This window comes from Talpa occidentalis, unplaced genomic scaffold (genome assembly GCF_014898055.3).
Source record: "Talpa occidentalis isolate TD23 unplaced genomic scaffold, MPIMG_talOcc4v2.1 talOcc4.9, whole genome shotgun sequence".
Taxonomy (NCBI): domain Eukaryota; kingdom Metazoa; phylum Chordata; class Mammalia; order Eulipotyphla; family Talpidae; genus Talpa; species Talpa occidentalis.
Window position 1 is genome coordinate 102,554,703 of NW_023605305.1, and position 13,087 is coordinate 102,567,789.

The window sequence follows — 13,087 nt, forward strand, 5'->3', positions numbered from 1 at the left end:
TGTCTGATTTATAGAATCCCTCTGGAAAAACAATATTTTATCTATGATCTATAAGATATATATGTGTAAAGATATAGAACATATATACACAGGTGTATATATGTATTTTTTTTAATTGTGGTAACATTGGTTCACATCATTGTTTGTATATTACAAGTATATGCTCTCCTTCCTCAGGTACTGTTACCAAGTCACACCCACCATCAGGATATCCACAGTCCATCACCATAGTCCATTGTGCTCCCTCCCTGCCATTCCCTCCCCCCACCCTGTACCCTCAGTTTTATAGTAGAGATACAATAGAGATTATATTTTAAATAAAAAGTTCTGGAAATATTTCTAAGGCTAAAATGATCAAAACATTGTGAAATGCTTAATTACAAAATATGCTTTGATATTTAAAATACAACCTATATTATTAAGGTAATATATTAACCTACCTAAAATAGTGTATTATCAAATGGTTTTTATTATTATAGACATGTGGAAAAATTAAACATCTCTGAAAGAAATATGCTTACTAAAAAGTGTAAAACTACTCTAAGCTGGATGGTCAAGAAATAGATTTGGAAATATTTTCTGCAATAGAGAATAATTTGGAACTACTTAAGAAAGAGAATGACCAATCCAGGTAGACAAGACTTGAGTTTATTTATATGATTCATATCTCCCTTCTTCAAAGGACATTTACAAACTTGATTTCAAAAATAAAAGAACTTCTGAATGACAAATGTTCACTTCTTAAATTCAATATTACAGGTATGCTCTTTTGTGATAAATTATCAGTTGAAAATGTTCCAGAGGAGTCTGGTATCAGTTAATTTAACACTCATATAAGAAATAATAAAACATTTATTTTCAAGTCTTACATATATTATTTAAAATAGATACAAAGTTCAATTTGTAATTTTAAAAATTCACTGCTATTTCAAGCTACTGGAAAGAAAATACCTTAGCAGAAAAAAAAATGCTTTGATTGTTTTTAATAAGAATGAATTGTAAAACAATCACTGTTAGTACAGTCCACCCATATGTTATTTAGCAATTAATAGGTCAAATAATGTTTGATATTATTTTGAAATAACCATTATTTATTGGGCAGGTGCAGGTAAAATAATATTTGAGACTATTATAATATGCAACTTAGAATCAAATTCAAAAAGTTGATTAAAATATAACATTGCACAAATTCATAAATAATTGCTTGTTTTCATCTTTTCATATTAACCTGCATCATTGAAGCACACTGAAAACAATAAGATGAGAGAAGGTAGTAAAAAACTGTACATCTGATTGCTTGTTGGAAGCATAAATTTGTTAAAATAGCTCTGACACACATTTTTCCTGTCCAAAAATATAAACTTGCTTATTTTCCATATATACAAGTATCTTCTAAAAGCTTGGGTTCTGAAAAGAAAAAAGGTTGAGGTATAGCATTAAATAAAGCATCAAAATGCATGATATTTTTGGATGAAATTCAGCAATTACTGTCAGTAGAAGAGTTGATCGGGGTGTGCTTCCGAAAGTCTTCCAGTTTTTTGCCCTCTGAGAAATTTGTTGGCGGCATCAAATAACTGAACTCTTCAACATCAATATATACAAAGGCATTTTATTATTAATCAAAGAAAGGGAATTAGAGTCATCAGAAATTACAACTTTATTTTTTCATAATACATATATTTATTGCCATCATAATTCTGCAATTGTCATAAAATTAGAGTCAGATGGAATTCATAGGCACGTGCAAGTTTTGGAAATGGACACATAGATAACAGTCTAGAACTGTACATAAAATAATTACAATTTATTAAACACACTGTTTAGCACATCCTTGATGGATGAGAATGAATGAGCACCATATCTTTTATGAATATATATTTTTCTCTCTTTTTTTCTACAGCACCAAAGAAATCCAAATAGAAAAAGAAGGGATCAGAACTGGGAATAAAGAAAAAGGCCTGTTTCCATCTCAGCCACACTATCTCAGTTTTTATGATTTTCAAAACTTTTGTCACATCATCCTGTCCCCACAAGGGCATCAGTATTCCCTAATTGGCACAACTAATTGTTCTCTATACCATCCTTATTCAAAACTTGCATGTGGCATAAAATGGGTTGGTGGCACCATGGTAAATTTCCTGTTGATTTCATGTATTCTTTTTCCTAATCTTAGCCAAGAAAACAAACAGGACCAACTTCAAATCCAAACTTCTGATTCTGATCACCAAAGTCATTGATCATTACATCAACAATAGGGACTTGATCAATTTTCGGTGTATTGATTTCAATCACAGTCTTTTCATAGCCTTTTCTGGACTGTAAAGTTAAGCAGAAATGAGAAGTTATACAATCGTTTCATATTTTTAATATATATATCACTTTTTTTCTTAAGCCTCTGAATGAAGGTTAGAAAGTAAAAAAGAGTGAAAGGCAAATTTTTCACTGTCTGTGGTAATTAACTTTTCTTTTTATCACTACTGTCATACATAGTTTTTAATCTTGAGTGTTGAAAATTACATTTTATATTTAATAGTAATTACCCAACTATAATACTCTAGTACATTGCATAGTTTAAAAAAAATCTTACTAGACTGATAAACACAGTTTAGTATGAAAACTGATGCTGGTATTGGGTCATAACATACTCCTATGTAAATAATATATCCTTGTCTATAATTATAATTATATATACACAGCCAAATAGTAAGAAAAATTTGAATACAGTATATAAAGTATAATAGAGTTCAAAAGTCAAAACATTTCTGCTGCTATCTATTAATTTTGTGGATAATTCTTAATATTCATTAGGAAATCCTTCCAAAACACTTGTTCTTTTAATTTGCTTTATTTACTCTTCTTTATTCTACTTGTATTCCATTCATTTTGCTGAAGACATAGGCCTGCTAATTTATAATTGTGACTTTTCTTCAGTTGTCAAAGACAGCCAAAACAAGTAGCTCTTTAGGATGCTCTATGCATCGTTTTTAATATAAAATTCTTACATGTCTGAGAAAGAGAGTTCCAGAAGATAAAATAACAAAATTGATAGCAGTTTCCTAAAGTGGCATAAGATAGTTCCATATCAACAAGCCCCTCTATGAAAAAAATGCAGGGCAATTATCTGTTATAATTATTTATTTATTTATTTATTTATTTATATTCCTAAATTTTTTTTTTTTTTTACATTTTTGTTCATTTTGATACAGCAATTGGTTTCTCCCCTCAGGTGTAAATTATATAAATGATGATCCATTTATCTATCATCTTAAAAGCAAGGAGTAAGGAGGCAAATGAAATAAGGTTTTTGATTTTTTTTTTATTTCAGGAATAACCAGCTCTAATACCATTCAAACTAACCAACACTACCTTCTGCTATGAAATCCAAAAATGTGCTTCTGGTTCCGAATTTCTGTGTTTGCATGTGTTACATTAGTGACTTCTAACATACTGTATTTTAAAATGTCAGTGTTAAGCACTGACATTTTAATAACAATTGGCAACCACTTCAGGAGAGAAACTTGACTCACACCAGCATTCCCTCTCACCTTTGCGAGAGGAGGCAGGCAGAAATGGTACTCACCGAGCAGCCATCATATAGCGCTTTCACATAAGGGTTGTTGTCATAGGATAACTCCTCATCATTGGATCCCAGGAACCGAAGTGCTTTGTCATAGCTTCCTGATGACACGTCATACCAGGCTGCTGACTGATGACAGTTGTAGGTGAAATTTTGCCGAGCAGAGGCTGTCAGCAGCTTCAGGAATGTCATTTGCACCATATTAATGGAATTGCCTTCAACATCCAAATAGGAAAGCTGTGAATAAAGGAATAAAAGCATTAAGATTAGCTTCTTCTGTTACATGATAAAAAACAAAATAACTGTTGACAGTGAACGGTGATCCCAGAAGCATGCAGATAAATGGACCCATGTTAACTTAATGAAAGAAAATGTGCATTAAGCAACAGAAGACGGAGACAGGATTTTATGAAATTAGAATTGTATTCCCGCAGGAGTTAATGTACGCACTGCTTATATTTGAAAAAAAAAAGTGATGTTATTTTCTATGTGTCAGTTTTCTTATCAGTAAAACCTGCACAAAAAAATACTTTTGTATCTTTATATATAACAGATTAATGAAATAGGGCAGCACTGACAAGAGAACTGTCAGTGCAATGCTACAGTGTATAGCATAGTATAGTCCATTAAAAAACATATCACTGTGTAGCTATATTAATATTTGGCTCAAACTTTAAATATGTTTCTGCAATTCTCATTTACTGACTAGGGACTCAGATGATGAGGATCCTTGTGAGGATAGAGAAAAAAATATTTGGGAAATGTACTCTAAGCAAAAGAATACAAAACAGCAAAAAATAAATCCATAAACACAATTCCATCTGTGTTTGTATTATTGACTCATACAAATAAGAATGTAATATGGATACTTAATATGTAGCTTGAAGACTGATCTAGTGAATAGTGTCAAGTGGAGAAATTTACCAGACATTGTAAATATGTATAGGCTTGTATAGGGATAATTGAATAATCATCATTGGAAAATAATATCATTTTAAAAGAAAATTAAAAAATTAATAATTATCAGGATGTGTAAAACTTTAAATACATTTCAATTAAACATTTTAGTATTTTATTTTAAAGTTTTAAAATGTAAATTTAGTTTTGGCATAATCTTAATCTTAGAAAATTATAAACAATGAATTCATAATTGGACAGAAATATCTAAATAAAATTGTTCTACAAACAAATAAATGCACAAGCCCATCATTCACATTATTTCCAAATATAGTTATCAGAAAAATATATTGCATTCTAAAAGTTTTTATTGAAGTAGGTAACAAAAAAATAAATTAAGATTCAAGTGAAATGAAAATTAAATAATTGGAATCAAAGATATCAACTAGATATTATATTTTCTATATTTGTTATTAATAACAATCTATTTTTATTATGTCTACCTCTGCTCTTTATGAAATGCATACTTTATTTTATTTTATTTTAATAATTTAGCATATTTCAATTAATTGTGATACAAACATTTTGACTTCTCTAGAATATATAAAGGTAAAAACTATAGATGGAGTAAACTAGGGAGCATAGTAAAATTTAGACTTTTACAGACAATATTTAGACCTATATAACTTAGCTTCATTCATGAAATTCAAGATAAACCATTTCATTAGGAGGTAATAACATACCAGCTTTCCTCTCTTAAATTCACTAAACCAGCTTCCTGGTTTCTCCTTCGGCCATGATGAAATTCTTACCTGTTGCATAGAAATGAAAATTAGACAGTAGGTAAAAGCCATGAACAATAATATATATGTATTCAAGAGTAATTTTCATTGACTAAGATACTAAAGCACTTTTAAGTGGCATCTACCTTGATGTATATAGAATGAGGCAAGAAGCAAAATTTGAGGTAGAACCTGTGAATTCTAATCAAATTTAGGGGAGGCTGAATGGGGGAGATGGTTGGTGGGGAGGAAAAATAACATTGTAAATGGATACTAAGGACGTAGGGGATGCTGGTGGAACTCTTAGGCCTTGCAGAGGAAACCCTCACAAGACCAGTGAGCATTTATTATTGTCATCAATTCAGGTACCATCTGTATTCCACAGCCCAAGGAGTCATCCTGAAAGTAACCAGCCAGTAAAGGATGGGATTTTATGGAAAAGTCATTGGCAGGGTGCAAGAATATTTAGAATCTTTTATTGATCTGCACCTTTGCAAAAATCAGTATATACGTGGGTGTATATCAGCTCACTATAGGGAATTTGAGTCATCAGTATAAGGGGAGGCATTTCCCATTTTTTCACATCCTTCTGAGACTAGAGAAGCTTTATTAGGCTTTGCTGTATGCCAAGGTGGTTGCAAAACAATTACTTTGCCTCCTATCCCTACTATTGACCCTTTGCTTATAATCTTCTCTTCTACAAGTTATTGGCCACACAGAAACTTATTAGTTTTACCTTAAGGAATTTCCATTTCTCTGTACATCCACACCACTTACTAAGAAGGTGATTTACTATGTTATTAATTTGCATGTAGTTTTAAAGATAGACCTCAAATAATTGATACTACTATGTGAAAATAAAGAAATATGTTTGAAGATCTTATGCAGTCAAAAAATAGTCAAATTCAGAGAATGCTCTTCTTTTATAGTAAAGATTAATTCTTTATAAAAATGCATATTTTGAATATACTATATAGCTGTGAGTTCTACCACATTCTAATTGGAAGGAAGAATACCAGATTCATGCACTAAATCTGAGAATCAGCTGTGCCATGTCATGGGAAACCAGAACATTTTAGGGAACAAGCAAGTGCAACTGGGTAAAAAATACAACTGGGTGAGAAATAAAGGAGAGAAGTAATTGTCAACTCTGTACGTCACTTTGGTGACTTACTCATGTTTATGCACATGAAATGCTCTAATTATTCTGTAAGAAAAGCAGATAAATGAAAATATGACAGTATAATTTCCCTTTTTAGTTCAATATTGCAAAAACATGGCAGGAACTGTCAGCAGTCACCATCAAAACGGACTGGTACTTACGCCTTCAGATTTTTTGTCTGGATAAATGCAAGTCTCACCCCCGGATGTGAAATTACAGTAAACTTTGAAGGAATCTCCTGAGCAACCTTGGTTAGGATCAATCCAATATTCACCTAGAAGGCAGAAAAATATGTCATCTATATGTTAACACATCAAAAACCAAATGTATATCTATCACATTTAATTAGAAAGAAATAAGGAAAAACGAGTATTCATAGTTCTTTCTCAACATGAATCATGAATTCCTTTTATGCTTTTGGTCATATGAGGATATTTGTTTGAAAAGTTAAAGAGTGACACTGTGTCTTTCGCCTCAAAGTTTGCAAATGCCCCTCACACTTCCTGGAACATCCTTTTTTCTTCTTAGCATGCCGATTGGATTTAGGTTTCAGCTTAGATGTCACCTCTTCAAATATTAACATTGTATTTATCCATGTGTAATAAATTGTATGCATATTGGGATGGGGTACACACAAATGTAAATACCATATGCATTAATATTTAAATAATCTGAAAATAATAATCAATATTTTTTCTAGGTTTATTAATCTGTAATAATGGAGGTGATAGTATCTACTTAGCCTCAAGAATCACATTTTTGCATTACTTTATAGCAAATAAATGCATTGCAAATAAATGCATTCTACATTTGAATGGGATCCTAAGAGGAAGGTCTGTTTTATATATTTAAATGAAGTTTTCTGTGAATACAATCATTTAAATACTGCAGAACAAATTTGTCATGTGAATAATCATGACTGTTAACTTGGTATGACATGAGTAATGATCAGTAGTGGGAGTAATGAAGTTATTGTTTAAATAATTGACAAAGTGGTATTTGTTAACATGAGTTATTTGGTATAGAATTGATACACATGTAGTGACTATTCTGTTTTCCGCCAATCATTTTTCATACTGTCACATATTTGAATTATGCCAATCCATTGGTTATAAACTTTCAAAATTTTAAAAGTTCCACTGCTTAGTTTAGTGCTGGATTTCTTGAAAAGCCAATGCTAATCTTCTTTATCTTTTACTGTTACTGCATAACTAGAAAATAATAATGATTAAGTTTCTATTATATCAGGTAATTTGAATATAATATGTACCACAATATTTATACATTTCCTAGTTATTCCATTAATGCAATCCCACCTAGAATAAGTTGAAATTCTCAGGAAAAAAAATACAAAAAATCATGTAATAGTTTATCAATTGGAATAACAATTCTTAATTTTTGATATTTCTTATGGTTTTTAGGAATATATAAATTTGAATTATATGATAAGCATTACTTTTATCTTGCTTTATTCAGTTAACATTGTCATTAAACATTTCAAACAATATATTAATATCTTATTCAGTAAGATATCTTTGTTCAATAAATTCAATATATTATAGGTACTATGTTAATTTCATCCCCAATTTATTAATTTCCTACTTCTACTGTCACATCCCTAAGTCAGACCTAGATTAGTCCAATAACTTCTTTGTTACTTTAACTGAAGTAACATTGCATTACATTATGTAAGTTTCGACTGTACATCACTAAAAATCAACATATATATATATATATATATATACTACATTAAATTCACCACTAAAAGTCCATTTCAGTCCTTCAATATTCAAATGATCCTTTAGGTAAACTGACTTAACTTCCTTTTTCTCTGGTAACTACTAACTGGTCTTACAGTTTAAAAGTTTATTTTTGTTTTATTTAGTTCATTCGTTTGTTTTTATTTTTTTGTGTGTATGAGAAATATTTTAAAAAATATATTATTTTTTTAATTTCATATATATTTTTATCATTTTTCATTTTTGCACAATGTATTCATTTTCATCTTGATTATAGTCCCCATGTAATTACAACTCCCACCACTCCTTGTTTTGATCCTACTCCCTCCTCCCTCCCTGTATAGAATGTCTCTGGTTTATAGTTGCTTGTTGATTTTGACTTTTACTTTATTATAATTAGTCTTCTTCCGATCCCTTATTTAGCTTTTCTAAATTCCTGCTAAGAGTGAGACCATCTGATATTTTCTTTTTTTTTTTTTTTCTGGCTTATTTCGTTGCACCTGATCCCTTCCAGCTCCATCCATGTTGCTGCAAACTGCATGTGTTTATCTTTTTGGATTGCTGAGTAATATTCCATTGTGTATATGTACCACATCTTCTTGATCCAGTCATCTATTTTGGGGGCATTTGGGTTGTTTCCATAGCTTAGCTATTGTAAATAGAGCTGCTATAAACATAGGGGTGCAGGTGCCCCTTTCAATTAATGTTTCTGTATCCTTTGGGTAAATACCTAGGAGTAGAATTGCTGGATCATATGGAAGCTCCATCTTTAGTAGGTTGAGGAGTCTCCACACAGCTTTCCACAGTGGTTGGACCAGTTTGCACTCCCACCAGGTGCAGGAGAGTTCCTTTTTCTCCATAACCTCGCCAACATTTGTTGTTGCTAGTTTTTTTTTAATATGTGCCATTCTCACTGGTGTGAGATGGTATCTCATTGTAGTTTCGATTTGCATTTCCCTGGTTAGAAGTGAAGTTGAACATTTTTTCATATGCCTGTGGGCCGTTTGCATATCCTCTTTGGAGAAGTTTCTTTTTAGCTTTTCTGCCCATTTTTTGACTGGATTATTTACTTTGTTTTTGTTGAGTCTCATCAGCAATTTGTAGATTTTTGTGATCAGTCCTTTGTCATTAGTGTTGTGTGCAAAAATTTTCTCCCAATCCGTGGGGTGTCTTTGTTTTGGTTGCTGTCTCTTTTGCTGTATAGAAGCTCTTTAATTTGATGTAGCCCCAGCTGTTTATCCTTGCCTTCACTATCACTGCTTTGGGTGATATGTCTTTAAAGATGTTACTGAGGTGTATGCCATGTAGTGTTTTGCCTATATTTCCTTCTATATATTTTATGGTTTCATGTCTTATGTTTAGTTCTTTAATCCATTTTGAGTTGGTTTTTGTGCATGATATGAGGTAGCAGTCAAGCTTCATTCTTTTGCATGTAGCAACCCAGTTTTCCCTGCACCATTTATTGAACAAACTTTCTTTGCTCCATTGCATATTCTTTGCTCCTTTGTCAAAGATTAGTTGAACATAAATCTGTGGGTTTATTTCTGGATTTTCTATTTGGTTCCATTGGTCTGTGTGTCTGTTCTTGTTCAAATACCATGCAGTTTTGATTATTATGGCTTTGTAGTATAGTTTGAAGTCTGGGAGTGTGATACCGCAATTCCCTTCTCTTTTTTTTTTTTTAGGAGAGCTTTGGCTATTTGGGTTTTTATTGGCTCCATATGAATTTCATCATTATTTGTTCTATTTCTTTGAAGAAGTAACATTGCATTACATTATGTAAGTTTCAACTGTACATCATTAAAAAATCAACACACACACACACACACACACACATATATATACTACATTAAATTTACCACTAAAAGTCCATTTCTACCCTTCGCTATACAATTGATCCTTTGCCTGACTTACCTACTCTTTCCTTTTTCTCTGGTAACTACTAATTGGTCTTATAGTTTAAAAGTTTATTTTTGGTTTATTTAGTTCACTCGTTTGTTTATTTTTGGTTTATTTAGTTCACTTGTTTATTTTTGGTTTATTTAGTTCATTCGTTTATTTTTAAAGTCTCCTTTAATTCCATCTTCCTTCCAAATCAAGTCATTTTCCACTTTGCTCACTATTATTCATCATAATGACCTTCTTTCAGTTCTTTGAAGACAAGATTTTCCTTCAAAGTTTTGCAAATGTCCCATGTCCTTTGTATGGAATAAACTTTTGGCTATATCACTACTATTTCAACTTAAATGTCACCTTCTTAAATTAACATTCTATTTATCCAAACTAGAATGGCTCTTTAATTATCTAAATATCAATTTTTTCCCCAGTATCTGTCATAGTATACTATTCTTAATACTTTTGGTTTTCTTGTCTCCATCCTTACATAACTAACTCAAAGATTTCTTTCTATTTATGTGTGAGTCTCTGAGATAATCAGTGCCTGGAACTGCCAAAGAGGTAAGGTAGGTCAGTAGGTAAATAAAAAAATAGTAATTATATATAACACATTAATGAAATATTAAAGCTCATCATAATATGGAAACCACTTGGCACTGTAGTCCATAGTGAGCATTCCACTTCCCAAATTTACAATATTTTTTTCTTGAGGTTTTCATTCATCACATTTGTTTCATAACTAAGTACATGTTGGCATCTTAAACATTTCAGTTGCAATTGCTTAGCTACATCAGTGTGAGTCATTAAGAATCATGGAATTGATATCAAACTAAACATATTTTTTCAATTAAACATCTATTTTAAGGTCTTGTATGCCAGTTTGCATAGGATTCTAAAAAAAAAAGTGTGTTTTAGTTTTAACAGGCTGTGTTTGATTAAGATAAGGGATTTTGTGACATTCTTCCTGTATGATGGTGACTGTTTCTGAATTGTATTAAACTTTTCTATCTGTAGGGGCTTATTTAGATATGTTGTAAACATTCGGTATATGACTGATAGTACAAAAAAGCTGTATTTGAGAGTAAAAAGTGGGGCAAAGTAGACCAACATAAAGTGGGAGCTTAAAAATCAGATAAAGATCTGCCCCATGTTAATTAGTAATTGTCTGAGATAACTAACTTGGATAGTCGAAACTCTTATCTTCTTAGAATAGGTATATGAAGGTTTTTTTAAACAGTAGGTATAATAAATTATTCTCATTAGTTTCACTAATAAATTATTTATATCTGTTCTGGTTATTTGTGGATCAAAGAAAGAAATCTTTGTCTCCACCTATCCCAATTCTTAAATATTCTGTTTACCACAGTACTACTAAATTGATAGTTAAAATATGATTCAGTTACACTATATAACAATGTCAATTTTGCCTATATTAATGTAAGGTAAGTTAGGAGAGAAGACATACATAATTATATAGAAATATGCTCATGTGTGCGCACACATAAAACCCATTCCATGACAGTCACTACAACGCAAAACGCATTTGTGTTACCTATAAGCATCCAAAAATGATGTTGTCATAATTAAATGAAACCTTATTTAACAAAGATTTTCCAAAGCAGATCTTGATTATGCAGTGTAAATTACCTTTTCTGTTGACAAGACTGGAATTAATAATTGTTTGTTTTAGTTTTACTTAGAGACTATATTAAACATTTAACTAGAATTAATGAGCTGACAATGCACCTCAGTAACTTAGAAACTCAGTACATTTGCTTTGTCATGTATTATTAACATACCATCTGGGAAGTCAGGATGACTGAGCTGCAGATCCTTGCAAGTCCGGGCTGGGTTGGTCTGAGTACCCATTGGAAATTTCATATGCTCAATGTCTTGTTTCAGGGAATTGAGTGAACCAAAAATTTCTTCCATGCCATCCGAGTAATCAAGAATATTATCACTTGCATCTGCTTGTATGCTTTCAGTATGTCTTCTTGTTTTTTTGGGTGACAAGATTGGTAAGGGTTGAATGACTTCACCAGGTGGACCCTGTAAAAGAGATGATGTGCATGTAATGGTGTCCTGAGGTAAATATTCCACAGATGTTAGTTTGTAGTGGTTATATCATTGTTACAGGAAATTATAGTTGGTTTAGCTTTACAATGTTCTCCACATATTTGTTTTGGTTTCTCTAATTTTACTAGCTGCTAGTTTTACATATAGGCTCTGTATGTTTATGGATATATACCTATATTTAAACAACTTTGTAAGTTCTTTAAAAAAGAATATAGAAGAGATATTGAGGGAGGCATAAAAATCAGCTGATTTTTGGCCCTTTTTTCTATATAATAGTGTCACTCAGATTTGTATGGACATACGTTACTTTATATAACATGTGTTACTTTTTTTATTAGTTGCATGCTCATTTGCATGCTCTAGCTCCACAACTAGATTCAAAAGTCTCTTAGCATACCATTTTAAGCTTCTTGTACTATCTAAAGAGCTGTTGATTATAATTGATGAATTATATTGGGAAATATTAAACTTTTAAAAATATATTAGCTTGCTTCAAATATTTATAACTGAAATCTTTTAAAATTAACATACTTAAAAGAAATACAACCAGATCTAATTTACACATTCAAGAATATATCTGCACTAAATTATTAATCCATTTCCTTATGGGTGGAGTTGTGTACCATAAAAATTCACATGTAGAAGTTCTGTAGTCCAGTAGCTCAGAATATGACTTTATTTGGAAATGGGTTGCTAGAAACATAATTAGTAAACCTAATATGAGGACATCAAAGTTGGCCCTAATCCAATATGGCTACTGTTCTTATATGAAGGGGGCATTTGGACACAGAGGACCTATAGGCTGAAGACCATGTGAAAAGATGTGAGGAAGAGACAGTTATCCGTACATGAAGGTGTGGTTTGGAGCAATTTTTCCCCCCTTAGCTCTACAAGGGACCAAATGCTGCTAACACCTTGTTCTAGGACTTCTGGCTCTAGACTTCTTAGACAACACATT

General features: G+C 31.5%; 1 protein-coding gene across 2 annotated transcripts in view; it reads right to left on the reverse strand.

Annotated features, from left to right (window-relative positions):
• Positions 1–632: 632 nt before the first annotated feature.
• COL11A1 (collagen type XI alpha 1 chain) overlaps positions 633–13,087 on the reverse strand; it is a 196,445-nt gene continuing 183,990 nt past the window's right edge. For both annotated transcript variants that reach the window (XM_037498135.2, XM_037498134.1), the window contains exons 63-67: positions 11,853–12,102; positions 6,580–6,692; positions 5,218–5,286; positions 3,581–3,814; positions 633–2,316 (exon numbers count right to left, since the gene is read on the reverse strand). In XM_037498135.2, the coding sequence (XP_037354032.1) occupies positions 2,170–2,316; positions 3,581–3,814; positions 5,218–5,286; positions 6,580–6,692; positions 11,853–12,102 (813 nt within the window). In that variant the 3' untranslated portion in view covers positions 633–2,169. The remainder of the gene's footprint in view (positions 2,317–3,580; positions 3,815–5,217; positions 5,287–6,579; positions 6,693–11,852; positions 12,103–13,087) is intronic.